Raw genomic sequence first — 26,430 nt, forward strand, 5'->3', positions numbered from 1 at the left:
AGCCGCTGGAACAAGAGGGGGTGGCTGCCCGTCCCTGGCCCCCCGCTGCCGCTCCAGCCCGCGAAGGACGAGCAAGAGCGCGAGGGCGCGCGTGAGGCGACCTGCTGCTATTCACAGCTCAACTCACGGGGTTTCAAACAAACCCCCATCATCGGTCAGGAAGTTCACATCGTTGCCAGTTGCACATCCAGATACAAGCTCAGCAACTCACGCAGAACAAATGGTTTATCGCAACACCTACATTTTCTGAGGAAAACGAAATTGCTTTCTTAGAGTCACTCTTTTCCCAGGAAACATTCCCTTTTATGTAAACGGTCTACCTCCCATGTTTGAATCTGTATGATCTTGCATTCTGTTTTGCAGTATGTGTTATCTGACTGCACGCTATTTGACTCACTGGCTGATTACCGCCCATTAATTATTCTGAATGCTAGGTGGTGGCTCGTATTCAGCCTATTTCATGTGTGCTGCATCGACTTAGCAATCCACAAGATTATACATTACTAAATAGAACACCTCATGGCCTTACAAGAACTTTTTATCAAGTGTTAGAGACTTCCTTACTGAAGAGGAGGATATACAGTTGATTGTGAATACCACACCAATACACTGAAAGACTGTTCCATAATATTTTCCAGATGGGAAACCTGAAATTACTTGCTAAATAAGACATTGTGAATCAGTAACATGCCCAGAAACTTAGCTACTATCAGTTCTAGGAATGATGGTTAGTTCGGACAATACAAGTAACAGAAGCTTGTGTAATAAAAGATAACATGCAGTCATTTTTCTGAATGTACATACCAGCTATAAAAATTTCTGGTTAACTTTTGAGTTCTAAGCTCAAGGTAGTTCGAAAAGAGTTACATACTCAAATACCGTAATTGTGGCGTTCAGTCTTTAGCCCTCAGTTTGCAGACACGTTTTGGTAAATCTAGGACATCTAGGAACTTTACAAGTTTAATAAACAAAGTCCCCTAGGCCACCCATTCAGCATACTATATATAGTGACTGTTCCTCAGATGTCTGTGCCCATTCACAGTTAGCAGAGCACCTCTACCCTTCTAACTGTCACTAGGAAACTACAGAAATCATAAAAAGATTAAAGAAGAAGCTTTAGACCTCTTTTTAAAGATAGATATTTTGTCCAAGACAACTACAACTTCTGACTTTCACCTGCTTTTATATCATCCATTTTTTTTCAAAGAGATACCAAGAGACAACAGAGAACCCACGCTCACAACCAGAACACTCTTCACTGAGCACCATTAACGGTACTTTAAAATGGAGAGTTTGAAAGCTTGTGAATAAATTCTCTAAGACCAGCATACTTCGTTCAGAAAGGAAGAGAGCACACTGGAAAACTTGTCCTTTAAGAAAACAGACAGAAACATGAACAGGAGAGAAAGTTAGCAAAGAAGAGAAGTTAAGTACATTTTTCTAGTCGCTAAATCCCTGCTCTATGGAGATATGCTTATATGCTTCCCTGCTTCTATGGAGATATATAATGGCATGTGTACGATTCAAGCTTGCCATTCAAATATAGTAATTCCTGTGAAGTTAATTTTACTGAAATAGTAACGAAGACACTGGCTGCTAGAGGCCAAAGCAATACATTGGTAAAGTTGTCCAGAGAGGTGATGCTTGTCTCACTGTCATAGCTACAGTAGCTGTTAGCACCTTAACTTTCCCAGCTCTTCGGCTGCATTAGGATACAAGCTGAAAAAATGCAGCTATGCGTGTAGTGTAGCTAGTAATGTTGTTCTGACTCCTCAGAAAACTAGTATTAGATCTAGTATGGCAGATAAAGCATTAACCGGTACAGAATCTGAGGAAAAAAACAATTGTTTTGCATCAAAGAAATAGTTTTCCCAATAATCTAAGCATACTTACAACACTCTTACAAGCCTACCATCATATGTTCAAAAACACTGATGTAATCTTCCCATCTGTGGAACATGTCAGCAAACCTTTTTATTGAAGTCTTCAGAAAGGTGTGAAGCAGTCAGTGGTGGCACTAATGTTAAAATGAAAGACTGCCTGACATCCAAATGTGATTTTTTTTATTCTAGGTAACTCAAATTATTCTAAAAGGACTCTGGAAAAGAAAAATATTATTGAACAAGATGTTCTGGGGAGGACAACAGAAACAAAAATTTTATTAAAAACCAGGCACTGACTGTTCTTTCTCAGCAGAGACAAGAAGTATAATGGCAAGGGAGTATACAGAACAAGGCTTTAAGACTCAAACATGGGAGGCCTAGTTTAAAAGCAAACACCACCACCTTCCCTCGCCCACCCCCACCCCCCCCAACCCCAAAACATTACTTGGTGAGGGAGCTATAGTTATTGGGGTTCCACAATATTAATTTGTAATTCCTCTATTTTCTTCAGTCAGAGCAAGGATTATGACTCATGCCCTTCTACAGACCAAAAAAAGGACGAAACCTTGCATGGACAGTCTTAAGAAACATTATGTGTGGCATGTATTTACATTATCATGTGCATTCACACTGTAACGACAGTAAACAGGACTGGCAGAAACAGGTCAAAGACTAGGCAGCCTGATGGTTACACCTAACGTTATTAACGCTCATTCAAACAGGCGGTTGAACTGCATGCTGACTGCTTGGCAATTCCTTCTTTCTGAATTACCATTAAAAGGCCAGGAGAATTAGATGTATCATAATAAGGACTGAATGTTAAATGCAAGACTCCCAAGATACTATTAAAAAAGTTCCTGTATACACAGGACCTGAAGTATTAAAATCGCCAAGAAAATCCGGTTTGCAAAACAGTCTTTTATTGTATCCGTGCCACACATACTAGTGAAAAATAACACTCCTAAAAAAGGAAAAGAAAAAGAATGCTACCTTTCCACAACATCTTTTTTAAATAAAACTTCAAGTACTCTTACATTAGTACAAAAAAAATTCTGATCTATCTGCCCCAACAGGCCACCACAACACACAGTAGATAAAACACAGTGGTTACAAATGTCTTTTTTGTTATTTCTGTGGCAAGGCAAATGGAGGGAAATGTTTCTATGAAAAAATACTGTGTGCGTAGGAAATCATCACAATTTTATTCCACATGGATACAAATGATTATACTTGAATTTGAGGCCGTGGTGGCTTGAAATTATATAACAAAATAGAAAAATGGAAAACTAATATCCCCTACACCCTGTTTTAAAGGCAGGCACTACCAAGATTAAGGAGACTCCACAGTGTTGGTAGAGGATAATTACTGTACAAGCCATATAGCTATAATTACCTTAAGACTAAAATAAAATGCTACCATCCTCCTAAGGCATAAACAATAATGTCTGCAAACAATATGTACACATCATACATATTTAAAACAAGACTTAATATAAACAATAATGAACAGTATATACATGTCTCAATTTTTCTTCACTGTCTTGAAATACAATTTAACTACACAAGTGATGCAGCAACATATATATAAATGTACTTGTAACTCTACAGTAAAGTTTAATTTTTAGTGCTTTTACAGCACATCAGTGTAAACAGTTTTACTTGGCTTTGTTTTATATTTTAAAACATTCCTTGTTGTATTTTCAAGATTTAAAGCAATTTTCTAATTCTTCCTTTTCACAGAAAACGAAGATTCTGAATGCTGTATAATCATAAATAATTCATAAAATTAAATACATTCACTAAAAAATAAACTACAAAGTAAAAAAAAGAAAAATAGATATTTATTGAAAGGGAAAAGAGAACCATTTCCCCGAGTAGAGCTCTGGTGGTTGAATATTCAGTGCGTTTTGATATATTTTAAATTGCTATTGCACTATAACACCCCTTTCTTTGAAATTCTTTGGGTGTGCTTCCCTGTTCTACCTAAATTAGTTTGTTAAAACACACAAACCAATAACCAAGGGGCCATGGTTGCTGTAGGAGTGAAGCCTTTAGAACTAGTATCACAATTCTGTGATATTTCAAAGGAAGAAACCAGTCATTAGTTATGCATGTGCCTTGCACTTTCATGTAAATACAGTTCACATTGCTGGTCTTATCAGTCCTCATTTAATGGAAAAAAAAAAAAAAAAAGAAAAGAAAAAAAAAAGAAAAAAGAGTTCTGGTAACTTCAGCTCACTTTGAAAACCTCTGTCCATTTTTTTTCAAAATACTTCCTCATGTTGTGGCCAGCCCTGCCTATGTCAGAATCATCTTCATTAAAGGTTTCACAGTTGTCAAAAACAAGCCTGACATCTAGCGAAAATGCTTCAAGATTAGGGTACCTGAAAGAAGAAAAAGGTGAATGATTTTTGGAACATAGAGAATCAAAGGGGAAAAACACTTCAACTACATGAGAAAGAACTACCTTAACATCAGTGAATTTACAACCAGCCACAGAATATTCAATGAATGCTCTACGTGTTAATTATACTTTTAATTTTTAAATTCTAATTTAAATATTAACAAGAAAATGAACATCAGTGGAACGAAATACTCTCTCGTATTGTATTTGCTATTTTCCTCAAAAACTCTGTAAGGCAGAATTTCAAGCCTGTACTGGAAAACAAACTTTTTTTTAAATTAACTTCCCCCTTCCCTTCAATAGCTTTCTAGTTAAAATGCTGTGACTATTTTCCATTTATTCATCTATTCTTGGGCTTAAGTCCGTTCAAAGTAAGTGTTGAGTACAGCTGCATTTACCTAAAAGAGGAACAATCAGGTACAAACAAAGGCTGCCCAAGCCAATCCTGTAACATTGTTATTCTTTTTGTTATCCTGAACATAGATGGCCCAAATAGTGTTTCAATATTCATGGGAATTATTAAAAAGAAAGGCAGTAAAATTTACAAGTCTACTGATACCAATGAGCACGTGTGGAGCATTTAAATCTCATATTCAAGGAAGAAAAAGCTTGAAGAAGTTAAAAAGCCCCTTGTGTTATCCTAGGAAACTTGCTTTGTGTGGAGCTGACAGGCACTGAAGAGGGTCAATCTTTATGGATGACAAAATTTTCTTTGGTGGTGGTAAACCATTAGAGCACAGGGATGTAACAAGGAGGGAAGGAGAACAGAGGAACGTAGTGTCTTTTTCTTTTTTAAGAAGTTGTGCAGTCTAATTCCAGGATTACAAAATGGTTAACCACCATTACTGGAATGTTACCTGGCTTCCCACAACAGGGTACCAACCCACTCCACAGCCATGTTATTTACAGGGCCTCCATTAGCTTCAAGCCCACACAGCTGGTTCTTGCTTACATGTAACAACAGTAAGAAAGATGTCTCAATGAGAAAAGATGAGGGAAAAAAAGTTTTTCCTGTTGATTGATTTTGTGCGTTTGACCTGGCAGCTTTATTGTTTTTCAGTCAGTTCCACAGGTTCTCCCACCTGACGTGCTATTTCACTTACATATGGCAAAGACAAAAGTATACAGTTAAGAACTTTTATTTTGATTGTAAAAGTAATCACAAAGGTGCCAGAGCAGGCAGATCGAAACAGTTTAACTAATTTTAAAAAATGTACTGTATTTCAATGTTTAAATACTTTTAAAATGTAAAGTAAAATTTACAATAGGTTTACTTACTGTCCACTACTTAGCTTGTCTCTAATGGTGGAAAAGTCCATAGGTTTTTTAATAACTTTCTTATAACCAGGAACAAGTTTCAAGTTTACAGGAAGTAAGAAAGGCCAGGCATCTTCATGAGTTTCCAATTCTGAGAGAATCATGCTGAATAAAATAAAATAAAATAAGGTTTTAAATCAATATTTTTAAGCTGTTCATATATTCACAGAGGTTTTTCACTGTTCCATAAATTAATCATATACTGCCAACCTATTCCCTTTATAAAGGGAGAGCACTTTATTCTGTGCCATGTGCAAGGCTGAGAACAATGTCGATAAAGACAACATCTTAACTGAGTATCTAAAATAGCATTAAGATCTCTCCAGGCAACCTACAAAAGATGAAATTCTAGTGATCAACATTCTAAAAGAAAAACACGGCCCTGCAAGTTCAATACTTCAAACCTCAATGTACACCATTTGCAAACCAGTAAAACAGGTGCTAATACTGGCTTTCCAAAACTGTCACTTTTGACTGACCAACAATACTACGAAAGAAGATGCATTCCTATTCCGGTCTCCTCCTCTGTAACGCAACGCCTTCTGGACGCAGCGGTTAATCACCTGTGCTGCACTTGAGGGAGCTGTCAGTACCACTGCTGTCAGGGTTCCTCCTTCCCACTCCTGGAAGGGCAGGTAGGAGCAGATCTCACAGGCCACATTCTAACATCAGGTACTTTCCTCTGGGGCTTCATTACCAAATACAGCAGTTACTCCCAGCAAGCACACATTAAGTCCTTTATATATACACTCAATTATCACAACCTCTACGGGATACGTGACAAAGAATAGGGTTCTTGTTCCCCAGAACACAGATAAGAAGAATCAGGCACTCCTCCTTTCAACAACACTTACCAAGTTTAGAATTTGTCAGTTTACCTGCATATAGCCAGGTCCTTGGAGTCATCTCTTTTATGTTTCTTAATAGCAGTGAAACTTTCTTGCTTTAACTGGCTTACAGAAACATTTTCATCCATTTTTCTTTTTTTAGGGTCTGTTTTTCCTCTTTTTAAGGAGGTGCTTGTAGTTGCAGAGTCTTCATCTTCTGTATCTCCTGCTAATTTCCTGCTTCTCTTTTGTTCATTACTTTTTTTCCCTTTGATTTGAAGTTTTTTTATTTTTAGAGTTTGACCACTTGCCTACAACAGAGAGAACTGAAATAAGCAATAACCAAGAAATTACAGAAACCTCTGTTATTATTGATAGACAGCAATGAAGATAAGACAAACAGAAGCACCAAAACAATTGAAATATTTAATATCAGAGATTATTCACTTTTTGCTCTTCTCTGAAGGCAAGTAAAGCTGTAGAAATTCCTGTTACTACTGATTTAGGTTCTCAACTTGTGACAATATCAAAGCACCTGACCTTCAGATTGGTAAAACAGTACCTCCTAACAAACCAGGCTGGCATAGTTTTAGACAAATATTTGTCTATTCCTAAAAGACTGATATAACCACAGCTGAAATGGTATATTCATTTTCAAGCAACCATATTATTTGCAAGACATGAAAAACCAGAGAAGTGTTTTTAAAAAGTCAGGGACGGGATCGACTAATTTAAAGATTAAAAGCCAGATATGAAAGATACAGATAGTTTGGCTACAAGACAACTACAGGAGAACATAAAAGGAGTATGACAATACAAGAATGCTACCAAGTGGGAAAAAAGGAACATTGTTTAATACAGAACTATTTAGACACAGTAAGATGAAACTAAGGGGTACATTTAAGATGAAAAAAGTAAGTTATTATGGGTATTGCAGCATCATAACTCGGCACAGTATTTTAAGTCATCATTCTGATCATTAGAATGGAAACTTTGCGGAATGCCAAGTGAAGCACACGATGCCATTGAAAAGACTCACTGACAATCAAAGAATAAAAAGATAGAAAATAATTTTTATGAAGAAAGAGATCCAGCATCAAAAATACTAAACTCTGCCTGTGTTACTAAGATGACTTTAGACCATTTGAAAAATTTTTGAACTGTAACATTTACATTTTATACTCTCGTATCAAAATACTATTTGGTTTTAAAGTTGTCTAAACATGTATTTTTATAATATACTTTTTCAGAGTTAAGAATATGCAGATTTTTGCTACCTACTAGAAGCCATAACTACACAATTCCTTTATTTCATGAATGTTATAAAGAACTTTCTTAAGCATTTAGCACTGACTGTAACTACCATGGTGAAAAATGTAGTCAGTTTGTACAAATCAGACAATGAATGAATGCACGAATGTGGAAAAACATATGTTGTATATGGAATTCCTTTTGCTTAACACAGAACACAAGAAAGAATAATGGTACTCTCTTAACACTACTCTGTATCATGATGATGTTCTTGGTCCAAGGATAGAAAAGCAATCAAGTACATCACTTCACATGGCAATTTAAGACGAATGTTGATTTTCAGCCATTTTTGTTGATTTTTTTCAGCCAAAACCACAACGTAAGGCAATGAGAACATATCAGCTGTCATCACCTAAGGCCTGATTTTGAGACATTCTGTGAATATTAATTCTAAGTAGGTGGGAATGGCAGATGTTGATGTTTTTGTTGTTTTAGACAAGAAAAAAAAAATGAAGTTGATATACATTAGGATGGCATACCTTATACCTAGTCTTCAAAAAAACTGTTTCCATGTTTTGCAGAATTCTGAATCAATATTCAACATGTTTTAAAGTTCTGCTGGAATTTTACCTTAAATTTCTGACACCTTTAAATATCCAGCTTTCAGCCAAATTTGGGACGGGGAAAAAAAAATGTGAGAAAAAGCCATTTTTCTATTATACTAAACCTAGTAGTTATTGGGGGTGGGGGGGAATATCAAGAGAAATGACGGGATAAGTTATAGCATGACAGGGTAATTTCTATCTTTATAACAAGGTAAGTTGTAATATAACTATGATAATGACAGAAAAAGTTACAGCATCAGTTAACCCCTTATAAAGTACTACACAATCAATTCTCAATAGTAACCTGGTTTTATTACTTCTGTTGCACATAATGGTTTAAAAAACAATTTGTCTTCCTTAGTACTTTGTGAAAGATGCACAGAAAAAAAGGATCACATTGACAATACCCAGAGAAAATACAAAATTGAGTATTTACTGTAAAGCTACTTCTTCAGTTACAGTATTCACGGGTGAGGGTAGAAAGCATAACTAACAAGTTTAGCAAAAAATTCATTTAATTTTAGGACTAACTAGGGATGGGAAAATTGTGGACTTTTAAACAATACTAACCGCTAATTTGGTCATTTGACTAGAACTATCCTGAAGTTTTATTTAGACTATTTTCTTGGGAGGAGAAAAAAAACCCCAAACCTCACACAGAAAATATACATAGCCTCTCTCTCAAATGTACTGTGTATCAAGAAAGTAAAACTAAAGTATGCTGTATAAAAATGACAAAAAATATTTACTAAGTATTTTCTCTGATTTTTCTTTTCAAATGGACTCTAAGACATTGCTCTGTCAACACTTAACGATGAAGCTTGAAAAGACAAAAACTGAAAAAATTCTGGAAGAGAAATATAAAACTATGGTATTGAATCAGCAAGAAAATTCTGTACCTACTTACATTAAAAAATATACAGTTTAAGCCAAATAAAACTGTAGCCTTTATGCAACAAAAATCCAAGTTAAATAAAACTATTAACCTCATTTAATGGCAGCCCAACATAAAACATACATACCATTATTTTCATTGAAAAAAAACACTGGTAGACCCATAACTCTACTATCTATAAAAAAGTCACTATAAGTCACTTCACCTTTATGGTTAGTATTACCTTTGCTATGCAGGCAGGACAAAACCAGTCACCATCTGGTATGGTAGTGATCTTGGGTCTGTGGCAGTAGGTATGACAGCCTTTATCACAACCATCACAAAGGAGCAGCAGTTCCTCATTATCTCCCTTTCGACAAATTTGGCAGTACTATAATACATAAAAAATGGCTTTAATTAAATTTTTAAAATTTGAAACACAGGAATGGTACCTAAATTACCCTTCCCCTCCAAACACACAAATTCATTCTCAAAATTATTGTCCTTTCATTTTACCACAATCAGAGTCTACTAATGATCACATTTGTAAAAGAATATATGCAGTATGTGAGGAACTAATCTAAAGGCTACATTTGGGAACACATTTGAAAAGCAATTCATTATAAGATAGGTGTCCCACAGCACACAAAACTGTGAATACTTTATATATTTCATTAATGTCCATGAGAAGTAAAGGTATCTTATACCCATCAAAATCACTTGGCCCACACATACTATCTCAGGAATCTTCTCTTCATTTATGCCCATACCGCATATAGAAGTTGCTATTTCATAAAAATAATTCATATTTTACAACAGCGTTTTCAAATAATAATCAGTAAGGATCTTATCCAAAGGCCACCCTAAACAAATTCAGTAAGGCAAAACAAATGATCCTAGTACTTCCTAAAATTCACACTAACTTAAAAATATCTCATGTATTGTCAATTTTCTTACACACATGGTGTGATTTTGATACTCTTCTATATCTGGACTTCTTTTTCAGGAACTTAAAGATCTCCACGTTTTCACCAAAGACTTACGTTTAATGTACAATGAAATGCATAGAACATTTCAATCAAATTGAGAATGATACTATACATTTTTTCTGGATAATAAATTACTACACCTTGAAATATTCAAATGCCTTTTCAGGTGCTCCTACTAAATTCATGAACTTTTTGCTCTAAAGATACAGCTTTAAACTTACAGCTATATAAACTCAAAAGTACATCCTTATACTAGAGTTTTTATTTAAATCATCCTTTAATTGTCCAGATGTTACTAGAATCTGTATAGGACTGGCAGAAATTAAAAAGTTAGGGAAAAAAACACTAATGGAAGAATCACTTTTGCCACCCACTACATAGCTCTGGCCATACTTAATCACATCATAATCACTATTGCTGTAGTAACAGTTCTGTTTTCAGAAATTTGAGGTGCAAAGGTCCATGCAAATTTTGACACATGCATTTTTTGCATGCCTTCTTTGTATATGCAGTTAATGCAGAGCTACTTGTTAAGTGTACAAGGAAACACGTACTTCAGCCTATTTGCTCACACACTTGCCCGATTCTTATGTTCAGTTGTGAGAAGTGTGCATGCAAAGAAGCCACACATTTGGAGCATCTCAGCTTTCTGAAAAATGAAGTCCTTAGTTGGGATATGTGATGTTGAATTTCCATAAAGCTTATGTCACGGATGAGATCAGAAATATTCCATCAGATAGATTATCTTCAATCAGATGGAGCCAGAAATGACTCTTTTTTACCAAAATGTTGAAAACAAAGAGTAATTACCATCTTAAAGCAACAGGGGCTTTTTATCTTAGAAAATTCAGGATACTGAATTTGGTAAGAAAGGGACAATCTTTTCCATTAGGCTTATATTTATCTGTGCACAATGTACAGTTTAACTGTATTAAGTTTTACACGCGGTAATAAGAAATGCATTATTAACCATGGTATCTTAAAATGCCTGAAGTGGGAAAACAGGATATAGCAAAAATAGTTTAGTTAAAATATTGTTTTTTAAATTAAAAACACTTACAACTTTCATAATAGATTTTTCCCATGCTATTGATTTCTGTAACTGCTGAATGCACAGAGCTACCTGTGCAGCACTGCGCGCTTCTGACAATGCCCTTCTCCATACCCTTAGCCCTGGAGCAATATCCTCTTCAGTTCTGCATTGAAATACAGAGAAATTAAGTAGGTCACATCCGTGTGTGCTTATGTTCAAACGCGGAACAATCATTATCACATTGAAAGCCAAGCAATGACAAAACGTACACAGCCAATAAGTATAAGGTTTAAGCAACTAAATTTCATGTAGTGCACAGACTGTGGCTACGTGCCTCAAAGCTTAGTCACAACCAGTTAAATGTAAGATAACTTTGCAAGATTATCAACAAACATAACAAAAAATATCTTTACAAAGCACCATGCAGAATAACATGATCCATATGGATCACAGACATACAAGAAAGTACATAGATAACAGGCAATAAGAAAATAGGCTCCAATTAGCAAAGAAGCACAATAATTTTTCAAGTTAATCTCAATAACCTACCCGTCACCATCACCACTAATGGATGGTGCAGGAGCAGGGACAGTAACTGTGCCCACATTATCCAGTTTGATCTGAATGGTGGTACTTAAGGGGCTCTTCAGATACCTTCGCTCTATGTTCCGCTCCAAGTCAGCAAGCCTGGTTACAGCTATATCTAGAGGGTTGTCACTCTTCCGCTCTAGAGAGCTGGTATTGCCTTCTCCGCCTCCAGCACAATCTCCATCGTGCTTCTTGTGCAATCTAGTAATTGACTTATGTTCACGATATACCAAGTCGTCTCTCTCTGATGCAGGTTCAGGACACAGCCAACCCTATGTTAATAGAAAGGTTTGTGCATTTATTGGTTGCTGTTAACTTAGTGTGTAAACAGAGGAACTGTGTTATGGAATCAAACTAAGTAACTGAAGCGCTGTTTCCAGTAGATCTTGGTTACTTGTAATCCATCTGTAGAGACAGTTTCCAAATATCCAGAGAACTAAAACAATTAATCAAAAAATACAAGCATTACCAGACTTTCTGCAACAGTCTGCGTTCTTGTCTCCTTTTGAAGTATCCTGTTCTATTGGTCAAAACATCAGAATAGGTCTGTCTGTCCAACAGGCTCAGGAGACAGTATCAATTGGTCACACAGAAATAACATCCACCCCTACAACAAACTAGATCTCAAATACTACACCTGTACTACAACCAAACATATGCAATTTGACATCCTTACACCCACCTTGGAAAAACTCCAAATTGCAATGACAGCAAGTGAATTCTTAACTCTTTCACACTGACAACCATCACATATTCTCCATGATTCTACAATACTCAAGCAAAGTATTATGATGTACTTGTAGGCTTTTCTGAAAGCATTAACAGCAACAATCATCCAAACCAGGCATAACTATGGCAGAAGCCACTATAATTAAGCAGTCTATATGCATTAAAATCTTTGCATTCATAGAAGGTTAACAAAATGTGCAGGGAACTGCACACTGTACGAGAACACTCTCCAGGAACTGCCATTCTGAGCATCTTCAGCTGAAGATTTAACTGCAATAAAATGTTTCAAACATAAATATCCATGATAGTGCTGAAGTGGATTTGTTTTATTTGCAGACAATTAAGAGATGGAATAAGAAAGCACTTACCAACAGCATAAGGACTGCTACTATCTACTTTAAATTCTTACCACTTATTTCAAAGAGACATTTTACTAAAAGTTGGTTTTACCTTAACTTGTAAACTAGCTGATGCAACTCTCCTCTCTAGATCTTCCACCTGCTGAAGAATAGCAAGATCCACCTCCATTGCTTGTTCTTCTACTGACCAGTTTTCCACAACATCTTGAGTTACCTGGTTATCTTCATTTTCATTGATATCAATAATTGCAACTGTATTTGAGAATCACATTTTTATTATGTTAATTAGTATTATAACTTCTCTGAGTAAATTCAAGCTGATATACCTGTCACTCCAGTCAAATGTTGAAGAACTGTTGTAAAAGTGTACTACTCTTAAGATACCCAATATGGAAAACAAATTCTGTAGGTTTCCAAACTTGCAATTTAAAGGCAAGAAGGGGAAGAAGAGGCTGAGCTAGAGTGTTACAGAGATGGAAAGAGCTTAAAAAGGTTACCAACTCTTATGCCACTAGAGCAATTTAAATTAAACGGGATTTCTCTAATCCTGTAACTTTCCAGAACGAGGCTGGTGAAAAGGCAACTACAGACAATGAGACCTTTACCTTTTTTCTCCAGCCACTACTCTAACTCTGTATCTAAACACATCTCAAAGAGCTCTATGCCAGTCGCCTTGTGCCCCAACACCATGCGTAACAAATATCAATTACATACCATCCTTATTTTTGATGCAGGCCAGAGTGATATAATCCATGTGTTTCTGTATTTGCTTTTGTAAGGCCTTTTCTCTTATTCCCCTGAGATGCAGCACCTTAAGCAAAGACTTTAGGTCCTCCGGATCAGTAATCCTCCACCACCCATACTGCATTTCTAAATCAAGACAAGCATATAAACACTTTGCAGGCATTTTTAATGTGATCACACACAATCAGATTAGGGAAATCATCCAGCCAAATTCAATAGGCAAATTATTAAAAAAAAAATAAAAATTTCTAACATCATAGTGGCACCACAGAAATTATCCTTCACATAGTTCCATCTTATTGATGTATTATACTTACCTTCTGGTATAGGTTTTGGGTTAGGATAATCTACTGGCTTGGCTACTTCAACTGCTGTAGAAGGGGTAGAAGCTATTTTTTCGGTCTGTAGTGCTGGTGATTCGCTTTTACTTGCGGGAACACTAGATGCCAAGAATGAGTTACCATTCACTTCTGATAATCCCAACCCTGATCCAAGAGCAGGTAAAGGAGATGAAAATGGAACATTTGAAGTAAGAACTCCCGTAGGCCATCCACAAAACTGAAGTCCCATTATAGGTAGTCCAGTCTTCATCTGCTACACAGAATATATTGTTAACGCAATCACTACTACCATCATTAATTATTACCAAGAAACCTAAATTATGATTAGGATGCTATTTGTCAAACAATAATCAAAACATAAGAGAGGCCTTTACTCAGTACTTTGATTAGTTTAAGAAAAACTAACGTAACACCAGTGTGTTATACACCTTATTAGGGCCTTGTTAATGCTTAAAAAATAATAGCTTTTAAAGGGAGGGTGCGGTGTGTCACATTTCTGAAAACTAGTTTTTATTTATTCATCTGCTTTTCATTTAATGAAAAGTGGCCAACCTCCTAAAAGCCAAATTAAATTACTGAAGCACACGTACAAAATATCATACATTGGCTTACCTAATTTTACCTATCTTAATCTTTTTTATAAAAGAACTTCTAGTATTATAGAACATCTGTAACATGGAATTAGTTATTAACATTTAGAAACAGAAAAAAAAAAAGAAGACATAATGATAGCACTTCTGTGAAACAATTTGTCTAAACAGAAATTCTGCTCAAATAAGCACAGTAAATTCAGACTATTCAAAAAAATCATTTATTTACCTGCAGCGGTGACAATGCAAAAGGACTTAATCCCATTGGACTCTGTGCAGAGGTCGAGCCCAGAAGAGGTGATGGAACAGGTGAAGGTGACTTTGATGGTGGATGTGACTGAGGAGTAAGTGAAGTTGTAGCAGCTGGCGTATCTATATGGGTAACTGACATGTCATCACAGGGTATTCTCGGTAAAAGGCTGAACCACTGTCTGCTCTTTTCAGTAAGAGTCTTTAACAACTGATCATTTGGAATTAGTGGAGAACTGTAAAACTTTCCTGTCCCACTTGCATTAGGACTGAAAAGATTATTAGAGTCAGACTTCTCAATGGTGCTTTGTGATACAGCAGGCTGAAGACTGCAGAGAGAGTTCTTTGAGTTACTTGGGTAAGATAAGGTGCAGCCATTTGCTGCGCTGCCGTTAGGTTTTGGGGACATAATGTCAGATTCAGGTGGCATTTTTGCTACCTCTAACAGTTTGCTTAGTTTTGAAAACGACCCAGGCTTTTGTAAAAACAAATTAGTGTTGTCCTTTTCTTTCAGATCTTCCTTTTGCTCACAGTGAGTTGTATTTAAACAGTGTAATTTTTCTTCTGTCTCAAATTCTTCTTCTTTGATATGCATGCTTTCTACCTTTCTTAACTTCTCTTTTTCTTTTGCAATTTCTTCTAGGCCTAAAAGTATACAGGAAACATAGATGAAATATAATAGACCAACTAATTTAGATCATTTTTATCATCATAGTTAAATAAAAAATTACTTCATTTTTGGCTCAGCACATGCTAGATCACAATGTCTTTTTTTTTTTTTTTCTTTTTTAAATGAAATCTCTTTAAGTAACGCTTTGTAGAAGGAAACAAGCTTCAAGGCACACACAGATTTAAGCCCTGCTGAACACCTGGAGGAAAAACAACCTCAACGCAGTTAACATAGTTATAGTATTCTCCCTTAAGATACATATATGTCTGAAGCAGTTTGCCAGCACAAGTCTTTGAAAGGGACAAATTTTTGGCAGCTTTCTTTTTGCAAAGCTCTCCATGCTTTATCAAAAAACTCCTCTGTTTATATCAAGAGGGTATCATGTTTATAGCATTAAAGCTTATTTTTGCAAAAGACCATTTCATTAAACTCACAGCTAACTACAAAAAGGAGGACCAAAATTCCTGTTGTGAAATCAAATATTCCCCAAATATTGAAACACAACATTAAATATCTTACCTCTTTCAATAAAAGTCATTAGCAACTTTGACTGTGAAACAATGTCAACATTCTGGCAAGTTTAAAACTCTCTCAAGAGCCACCCAACACGATGACTGGGATTCTACATACAGCTAAGCAGACAGATGCGACAAGACAGCATAACATCTAAGCAATTTGAAGTACAACGAGCAGAAGCTGATTGCAAAAGCCAGTTTCTTCAAACACATGAGGTGCAAAAAAAAAAAAAAAAAAATCTATCTTTTATGAAAAGGAAGATTATTTTTCTGTCTTCTTTGCTCTCCTAGTCTTTCTTAACCATTTCTACCCTTACACTGATGTGTCAACTTAGACTAAAAGTCTTAAGAAGTGTAAAATGAGATGGAAAAATGTCAGGAAAAGGGGAAGGAGGCAGAAAAATCCAACATTTCAACTTCTTAAATTATTTTCATCAGATACTGCAATCACAAATAAACAAAGGTCTTGCTTATGGTTTATGGCCAGAACATCCACAAAAGTTTACTTGCTCGTTCTGAAAAATCATGTTTTCTATAAAGATAATTCATTAAAGAAAAGACTATCCCCTCCCATTAAAACTTAAAAATGTGTCCACAGTTGTGGTGTATGTCAAGACACGTCAAAACAATTTGAGTATCAGCATAAGAACTAAAATGACTACATGAAGAGGCAAGAAGTATTTTTTAAATGGACAGATCATTCAACAGTTTGTCTCACATTTCCAATGTTTAGATAAAGGAATTAGGAGTGGATAAACTGTAGAATTTACTGAAACAGGGCAAACTAAGAGCTATGGGGAAGAGAGAGTAGTTGAGAACTTAAGAACATGTCCATTTTGCTATGCAGGTAGAGTACACTTTCATTAAGACAATATATTAAAAAATACCGGTTTGCCCTACAGTTCTTGGCTAAAACTTTTGTGTGTTTTTTGTTTGTTTCTTTTTACTATCTTAAGACAGGTAGGTGTATTTCAATGATTTTCTTTGTGTACAATTTCTGAAGCATTTGGGGATTCATTTGGTTAAAATATAATAAATAAAATATAGTGAACAAAAGGAATGCAAGCAGTACAACATACGACAGTTTATGTTCCGTATCCAGCTACTCATGTGCAAAACAGTTCCTAACACGTAGCATGAAATAATGCAGAAAAATTATTTTTTATGCTACCCATTTTAGAAAGATAACTTGAAGATCAAGATTAGATTTAGGAAAAGTTCTATGGCTTCTTTTTGGGGCCAAAACAGGGCTCAGATTTCATACTATGCTCTAATGTTAGTTATTTTAATTAAATAGCTCTCTAGAATGATGCAATTCTCATGAGATCATGCAATTCTGATGTGTATCACAGAATTTTTTTTTTTTTTTTAAATTATTATTGGGGGGGGGGGGAACTGTGAGAGTAATGGGGTTTTGCTTCATCTATATCAGAATTAGAAAGGATTTTTCTGTGACCAAAATGAAGGCTTATGTAATTTCTAATAAATTCACAAAAAGGTCAGATTAATACATATTTTCTGCATCGATCCAATTTAAAGTGTGGGGAAAATTCAATCACAGTTAGTATACAACTGTCACAACCACAAAATTACATTTTAATTTTAGCAAAAATAACTTCAGCATTTGCTGGATTGGAAGAAAGATCAGTTGGTAAAATACAGAGACTAAACCATATCGTTGATTAGAAAACAGAGTACTTCACCAGGTGAAAATAATTTTCATATTTTTGCAGACATATATCAAACCTTCCAGCACAGAATAGTTTGTGTATTTGCACAAAATAAAACAACTGAAGAATAATTTTTTTTGCATTCTATAGTCGTCCCAGTTTTCATATGCAGAGTTCATTACCATAGGGAAATGTGAAATAGTTCAGAAAGAGCCAAAAAATATCCCATGTGGATAAATATGAAAAAGCATAACATACAGAAATATAACAACTGAAAACTTCCAAAATATTAATCCTCATTTTGAAAGATTTAACTGATATTTCATAGTCAGAGTATCAGGGAGCACCATATGAATACAGAGGTCTACTGACAGTAGCCTGTTTAGCCTCTGGTTGAAGGTGAAGCCTAAACACCTTGCTGCACAGAATTATACCCTACAGAGACGGGCAGTATGTCTTGGCATGGTATGCCTTGGTGTGACCTTATTCCTTTATATTTCTCACCTTCACCACTTTCCATGCCTTCTACAAAAATACCACCACACTGGGGCAGAATCCAGTATCGGCGCCTGTAACGATCTTGACCAAACATCATTGAACGCAAACAGTGAGAAGCTTCAAATAACTTCTTTCTGTACTGGCTTTGTTGCTGTTTTAAAAAAGGGAAAGCATTATAATTCAATAGGGGAAAAAAAAAATCTGTTATAACAGAAAACATCTCCTGACTGCCAGACTGAACAAAAGTTCAAGGGTCACATGAGGAGACTCTCATGAGGAGATCTGGTGTGCATGTTATGTGATATTCTACTCACAATTGCTGCCTTGACGATTTTACTTACAGAGCTCCCTTTATAAAAAAAAATCAAATTCAATCACTTCCTGGTTCAGCTTAAGTTTATCAGTCTTCCTTTAAAAAACACATTTTGTGATGGTAGGTCCTGTCTTTTTAACACTGACTCTTAGAGAACAATGGGATCAAAGATTTCATTGCACAAGAACAGCTGAAATCCTATCAATTATACAATAACAGCAAATGGTAAACAGAGCACTGGAGATAGCTGATACTGCAGTTCCTGATGGGAAACTAACGAGATATTTTAACTGGTTCATAAAGAAATGAGAACAATCATGTCTGAAAATAAATTCTGTATTCAAACACAAACAGTTCTCCGAGAGAGGCCAACAAGAATTTCACTTTGTTTATTCAATTCTTGCTCTGTTAATCGACACTGCTAGAGGTCAGGTGTAATTGGGGACTGCTAATTTATTACAACTGGGAACATGACAGAAACCAAGAGGGAAAGTCTTAAATGACTGATTTTCTAATATGAAGAATAAAAACATGGGCCACAAGTACCCCTGTCTACAGCATTCTATCTTTCTCATTTACTTTTCTCTTCCTAATCCATTGCTGCCGCTTTCAAAATCTGAAGCAAAGACAGCTCTCTGTATTGGCTTGAAACACAGCTGCAGAGATTAGCCAGCTGTAGGCGGGAACAAGAACTGCAACCATTTGTATAAAGGAAAAGTCATTGCTTCTCGTACATAAAATGTATCATCACTTTCTAAGATCAACAAACAGAAGTCTATCAGTTAGGTCTGGATAAAAATTACATTACTTTTTATTCCGAGATATGCACATATATTATCAACAGCTTTCTCACTGTCTTTTAAGTCATATCCACTTAGTGCCGCTAGACTAAACTCACAATTCAGGTGTCATGAACAGTAGCATCATTCACATTTTCATGAAACAAAAGCTGATCCTTGTTTCAATTTATATTAAGTTGGAGCACTGAAAATGATGGTTAACACTCTAACTCATGGCATCCAGTGACTAAATTGGTAGTGTAACAAAGACAAATGACCTCTCACCTTCGTCAGTTTTTCAATCTGTTTCTCTAGTTCTTCAACACTTGCTGTCTGGTCCCCATCATCCTATAATCACCAAATATATTGTCACGCCAAATTTATTTCAGGGTAAAATCATACTACCACATCTTACTAATATTACAGTAAAAAGATGTAACAGAAAATGAGAGGCAAATTCTAAGGGCAAAGTAGTTTGAATTTTGTGCTTCTTTTAATATATTTGACTAGGAACAATGTAACTGGAAAACGATATATCTTGAATCTTTCCAAACCATCCCAGATGCATACAAAGGAGAAAGCTTGTGGCCAAATGATTGCTGAAAACGTTCTTCTACTGGAAGAAATAAATCAGTTTGTGCATGAACGCTTAAGACTACAGAATTTAATCTTAGTTTCTATGAAGCCTTTTGGATATTCAAATTCATTTCTAAGTGTTTTTCATGCATTAAATAATGGAGTCTGTCAAAATCTTATCAATCCGTCTTTGGTCAGTGCACACTTGCATTTTATTTCCATGTCTACAAGAAATTGTAGAGCCACTTTAAATTACAAGTCTGCTATAAAAGGTCCAGTATTAATCTTCCTGATTTTTGAAAAGGAATGCACCCAGGAGTAAGTCTGTTCCGTTCTTCTTGACACAGCTTAAAAATGAGAGTTGTTTCCATAAAGAGAGTTTTAATTAAATTCAGGAAAGTCTTTGGGGGATAACAGTAAGTGTCCAAAAGAATACAAGCAAAATCCTAGGAGCTCCCAATCACCTGCACCATAAGATACTGGTCTTGCATTTCTTGGCTCTGTAAAAGCGTACCAGAGTGAAGCCTCCTGAAGTACCACACAGAGCATGAATGCAATGGAACTTCTGTTGTATCAGAAAATTAATCTCTACCAGAGTTACAGGACTTTTGTCTGTGAAATGCCCAGTGCACCAAAATAGGCGTTTGTACTAAAGGGAAAAAGATTAAGGGACAGATGTGAGACTAGATACCTAGATATTAGTTATTTTTAATCCTGAATTTATTTTATCCTGTATTAATTTGTAAGAACTTCATGCTATGCCTCTAAGGTATTCTCTTAAATTCATACACGTTATAGTATGTGAAATAAATCCAGAATAATAGCACAAAGGGCTGTTCCTACCCTAGCAAATAGTTGGGTTTCTAATGAAGAGTGTTTGCAAAAATGTGAGTTCACGTATCATGTTGTATACATGCGTTGTTCAAGCGGCCATATCCAGAGCACCCATAAAACCTTACTTTGAACTTCAATAACCTTGTATAAATGGATCATTTTCTGGCAAACAGTGCAACACCCAGTGCTAAAAAATTAAGTATTCGGTATTGCTTGTCTCTTTTATCAGATTTCATCCAGCAGAGAATTCTAGAGCTCTACAGTGAATCTTACAGACCTATGGCACTTCTATTAAAAAAAATCTCTTCACTATTGTAGATACAATTCAGCTCAACAAGCTAAAAATGTTTCAGTGATCCTTCCTGTATCTTATCTGATATTGACTAGTAAAATTTATCATCTTGTGATCAAACACAGTTGGGCAGTGACTACCCTAGAAAAGTTATGAAAAAAAAATACACAGGAAGGTCACAGGCAAGGTTTATAATAGATAACGTTAAATATAACTTTCCACTTCTTGGTTATTTTGTTAACTAATAAATGACCTTTATTCTCCTCTAAGAGAAAACTACAGTGATGCTCATTTGCTAACAAAGCTGCAGTTCTCTGGATCTGGTACAACCTTTCAGAATTTCAGAGAAATTAAAACTCAAGTCAAAACAAGTAAGCAGGAAGTAAAAAAAAAAAAAAACAAACCCAAAACAAACAAACAAAAACCCCCCCCCAACCCATACTACAATAGCTATCAAAAATAAGAAAAAGTACTCTGGAAAATAAAATTTCCCCCAAAATTTTAAAATATTGGAGGCATGTTATTCTTCCTCCCTTTTTATTGTGAGATTTTGGGGAAGCAGTGCCACATTGCAGAGAAACAGAAGGAAAACAAGTTTTAACTTATTAATTATGTTTCACTATACTTAAAATCCCCCACCTCATCCTCACAAACTTCTGCCTTCTTTCCTTTTTTATCTTCTTTGTCCTCTTCATCCTCATCATCCTCATCTGCCTGATCATCACTGTCATCATCATCATCATCATCGTAATCACTGTCCCCCCCCTTCCGTCTGCGTTTGCGGCCTGGTGTTGGCGTTTCCAAAGAGTGCTGTTCCTCTCCTACATCACCACCTCCTGTAGCATCTCTTTTGCCAGTTTTCTTGGCGTGAATGATTCTAAGCCTTGAAACACATGACAAGGAGTGAAATTATGGTATGGCATAAACATACCTTTCTTCCTATGTGATTAAAAGTAAATACTACATTTTAGACTCAAATTAGCTCTTCTGTTCTAATATGACATTGTATTTTCTCAATATTTATTGCCATTAGTCAGCAAGAAAAATTCAGGTTATAAAACCCCTGGAAGTCAGAAAAGACAATTAGAAGAAAGAACCATTTGAACTTCTTTATCTTTTATTTTATGCATTTAAGAATAGGATCATAAAATACCTGTGTCTTAGGGGGAAAAAGAAAGGCAAAAATCCTCAGTTGGAAGTATGAAACTATTTACATTTGCATGGCAACAACAAAGTTGGTTTAATTTTTTTTTTGTCATTTCAGATTTTTATGCATTTTTCATTTATTATATATTATTTGGCTTTAGTCCTTTGGCTGATCTTTTTATTCTAGGACATACTTTCTTCACTGAGAAATCTTAGCTACCTAAACTACTAGGAGATTACTCAATCAAACTCTCATTTTTCCTTTTATGAAAGAAAAGGGAAACTTACATACCAGTAATTATGGTTGTAGTAGACCTTCTTCTTCTATAAAAACCCTATAAGACAAGATTCCACACAGCAAAAAATTATAGTTCCACCTATCAGGGAGCTAGCAGGCAAACATGCTGAATCACAGGAGGTATAAATAGCCAGGCCTATACCAGTCACTTATAATGCAGACCAAAAATGCAACTGACTTAGAAGAGATTCATAAACATGTGCAGAAAAGACAAAGATTTTTGTAAGAGATGACTGGAAGAAGGTAGGATGGGAAAAGTAGAACGGTAACGACAAACACAATTACCAGCACGTAATTTTTCCTTGTCATACTTCTCTCTCTTCCCATCCTACAAAACAATATTCCATACAGCAAGTGGCTACAAGTATGACGAGTGGTGTAGAAGTACAGGCTTCTGGGCATACTGACAAATACATCAGCCTTCTAAAAGGCTGATAAACAAAGCCCGTATTCAACAGCACAGATTTAAGTGAAGCTGTCACTGCTCAACTGGTAGCAGCACATTTTAAAAAGACAGTTAGCAAGAAACCATCAAGGGGACTTCTGTTTGCTTAAAAACAGGTGGGCTTTGGTTTTGGGGTTGGGGAGGGAGGGGGGCGTGAGAGCAGGGGGGGGTGGCTTTTTGGTTGGTTGGTTGGGTTTTTATGCAGTGGTTAATCCACTGCAGAATTTAAAAAGTTTTATGCTTTTTCCAATACAAATGGATTTTTAGCTATTTTAGCAATTTAAAATATTTTTTGATAAAAAAAATTTCTCAAGCCTTCCAGTGAATTTGGAAGCAAGTAACATTTTCAGGTCTGGTGCAAAAAGCCTTAGTCTCACTGTGCATCAATACTACTCAGGTTTCCACTGAGTTAGTTTTTTAGAAAAAAAATTTCCTTTTTATGAGGATAACTTCAAACCATCGAATCCTCTTCATCTAGATTGGAAATTCCTGCCTATACACAGGAATTAACTGTCAAACAAAGCCACTAGTCCATGATTGGATTGACTTCTGCGTGACTGGACAATTTTAGAGACAAATTAGACTAAGATAATCTTGAAGACAATTCAGTAATAAAGCTGGCGGGTGGAAGTTCAATGACCAGCAAACACGTCTTTCCTATACCGCAAAGAAACAAGAAGAAGCAAAAAAGGCTACTTTTGCTGAAAGCAAAAATAGAGATATAATGCTGTCAAGCTCTGAAGGAAGCCTGCATGACACTACAAATTGCAAGGATGGAAATGAATCAAAGATGCTTTCTTTTAATAGCACCATAAGCATTAGATGGGAGCAGTCTGTATCCGAAGTAGCGTAGAGGCAGAAATCAATGAGAGCATAACTTAAAAAAATGTTCCAGTATTTCAAGAGGTAGCATAATTTTCCTGCTGCTATCTAAACATATGGCTCACTGAGAGAAGAAAACCTTCGGTCAGAAAACTGTTCCATCTTTCTCACTTTCAGGTATATACCAGAATAACATCTGCAACTCTTGAGAGAATTATAAAGTCTGTTGGCCTATAAAAAGAGTGGGTGGCCTGTGAAATAATCAGATGTGTGACTTAAGCCTGCTCTAAACTAATCTGTAATGTTTACTAGATCGTAGAAGGAAAATTCACCTTTTGACTTAATTTTCATGCCTTCCTCATAATTCTTGCACATAAATATTAATTAGTAGCAAGGCAAAGAAATTCTAAATATCGCACTTTTAACATACTTCAGCTTGAGTCTCAAAAAATGAAAGTTTCCCAAATCAGCATTACCACCTCCTACCCAAACTCAGGGTTTACCTTCTCCCCTCATGTAACACTGCTTTTGCTATACCATCATCATTTACAGTTGAGATGGCCTCACTGGAAAGAAATTAACTTACAAGCAGTACGCCATAATACTGTCATGTTAAGAAGAACACTGTTGCAGTGAAAAACCTTGTTCTGCAGTATTTCAAGTCTTGTAAAGAAACAGATAGTACCTAATCCTTCAAGTAGCTATCTTTCATTTTTATTCCCTTTTATATTGACCAAGCTACAAAACAGACGCCAAGGAGAAGACATGTAATGGAAAAGGAGACGCTGAGATTGTGATTATCTAGTTAAAAATAGCTGAATCATCTCAGGTGAGACAGTCTTCTGACTATAGTTGTGATACAGAAAGCACAAAGATGAATTGATTGTATGAGACAGGTGTCTTTACAAAAATGGTGATTAGTACCAAGATTCACATCTAAATGTGATAGAGAAGGAACTAGATGCAACTTCTCACTGACCATCAGCCCAGCAGAAACAATCCCAGCAGCTCAGGATTCAGTTTCCAACCATATATATTATACTTATCAAGGAATTTTCTTCAATATCCTTAAGAGAGGGGAAGAGGAGGGGAGAAGCATCCCTTTAGGCTTTTATACAACGATTCCTTTTTCCAAGCTGGGATTTTAACGTTGCTTTTTTGTATCTCACAAACACAGGTTTTCTTTTTTTCTTTTTTTTTTTCTTTTTTTTTTTTCTTTTGCCCCTCCTCCCCCCGCCCCTGATACCTAGTTGAGGAGCTAATCTCATAAAAAGTGAGAATGTAAGCACAAAAAAAAAAAAAAAAATCACTTAGTGAAAACATCTGATACAGGTAAAATCTTTTCTCATCCCACTTGGATGTACTTCAAGACAGCCTGGATATAGTCGTATGAAGATTTACCACAACAAACACTGGCAAACCAGGCTGAGATGAAATAAACCCATTCCTCAGCATCTGTTATTCTACCACTATACACATCCCAGGCATTGTGTTGAGGGTCACGTAACGGTCTGTATGCATATGAAAAGAGTATGCATCCATTGATCACATGGCAAGTAGTCAAGAAATCAGATATTCCTAAGCAAAACTGTTTGGGACTGGGATGCTTAAAAACTAGACTGGGCTTTGAAATGGATGAGGAAGATAACATGCATAAGAATGAAGTCTGGAAGCAGAAAAAAAGACCAAACAGAAGACTGAAATGGACAGGTTTCTTTTCAGAGAAGCCCCAGAACAGTTCTAAAGGTTTATGAAAAACACCAACGGACATAATAAAGAAGAAAACATTGTTTAAAAATTGATCAAAGAAGGCTCTTCTAAAAAGCTTCTCAGAGTTCATCAGAAAAACAGTGGAAAATCCAAAGATTTTGAACCAAAGATGAGAGAGATGAATCAAGTCCAGTGCATTCGAAGAAGCGGAAGAACAACATTTCTGAGCACTCCCGCGATACTTACGCTCGAAAATAGGGACAGCACTACTGGAACCTGAAATCCACACGAGGGGAAAACACAAGAAACGGAGAAATGATTGTAGAAAGGAAGAGGGGCTTAGGACTTCAGGGTATTATGCCCACTATTTGAAAGGGAAGAAAAGAGAGATCACGAGGAAAAGGGAGGATCCTACATCTACAAGTACTTACAGTTTGATGGAGGGAGAGAAAGACTAAGCAGTCCCTAAGGAGACAAGGACAGGTAAGGGTCCCATTGTACTAATGGACAGTTGACTACATCAGAACTTCAGAAACACTTTTTAAACTATATCCCATAGAAGGGCTACAGATGAAGACAGGAAAAGATATTTGGATTGTCCTAAAAGATAAAATATATTAACCCTGTGCAGACTGGGATCTGCAGTATTAGTAGACAATTTCTTTTCATTGGCCTAATTGTTTCCTCTACCTCCCTCTTGTCCTTCTTCTTTACTTCTTTCCTTCTTCCTTCTGAGATACATTAAAGGGAAAAAAGGGAGACAAGATTAGAAACACAAGTACCTAAAGCAAGGATTAAGAAAGGATTCACCATTCCTAGTAAGAGGTAAAGATGACTAAGAAAAAAAAAAGAAAGTAGAGCCTGGCTATGTATTTTTACCCCCTGTGATTCATGAACTTTATGCCTTCTAGGTTCCTGGTAGTTGGAGCCGTTATGCTTGCTGTATGGAATTTTGTCTTGTAGAATGGGAGAACAGTGGACACGGAACTGACAACCCTTAAAAAGTTCCAATTTTACCTTAAATAAAACTATAAAAAATATCTCCAAGTTTGCATTCTACATATGATCCTTAGCTATAG

The 26,430-nt window shown here is 35.9% G+C and overlaps 1 protein-coding gene across 1 annotated transcript in view; it reads right to left on the bottom strand.

The window, feature by feature from the left end:
* Window positions 1-3,780: 3,780 nt before the first annotated feature.
* BAZ2B (bromodomain adjacent to zinc finger domain 2B) overlaps window positions 3,781-26,430 on the bottom strand; it is a 117,324-nt gene continuing 94,674 nt past the window's right edge. The window contains exons 24-36 of the mRNA XM_082314673.1: window positions 21,570-21,813; window positions 19,514-19,576; window positions 18,143-18,287; window positions 14,764-15,428; window positions 13,921-14,197; window positions 13,574-13,729; window positions 12,951-13,111; window positions 11,733-12,043; window positions 11,211-11,346; window positions 9,406-9,552; window positions 6,483-6,742; window positions 5,566-5,709; window positions 3,781-4,267 (exon numbers count right to left, since the gene is read on the bottom strand). Of these exons, the coding sequence (XP_082170799.1) occupies window positions 4,114-4,267; window positions 5,566-5,709; window positions 6,483-6,742; window positions 9,406-9,552; window positions 11,211-11,346; window positions 11,733-12,043; window positions 12,951-13,111; window positions 13,574-13,729; window positions 13,921-14,197; window positions 14,764-15,428; window positions 18,143-18,287; window positions 19,514-19,576; window positions 21,570-21,813 (2,863 nt within the window). The 3' untranslated portion in view covers window positions 3,781-4,113. The remainder of the gene's footprint in view (window positions 4,268-5,565; window positions 5,710-6,482; window positions 6,743-9,405; window positions 9,553-11,210; window positions 11,347-11,732; window positions 12,044-12,950; window positions 13,112-13,573; window positions 13,730-13,920; window positions 14,198-14,763; window positions 15,429-18,142; window positions 18,288-19,513; window positions 19,577-21,569; window positions 21,814-26,430) is intronic.

This window comes from Platalea leucorodia (assembly GCF_965183815.1).
Source record: "Platalea leucorodia genome assembly, chromosome: 5".
NCBI classification, from domain to species: domain Eukaryota; kingdom Metazoa; phylum Chordata; class Aves; order Pelecaniformes; family Threskiornithidae; genus Platalea; species Platalea leucorodia.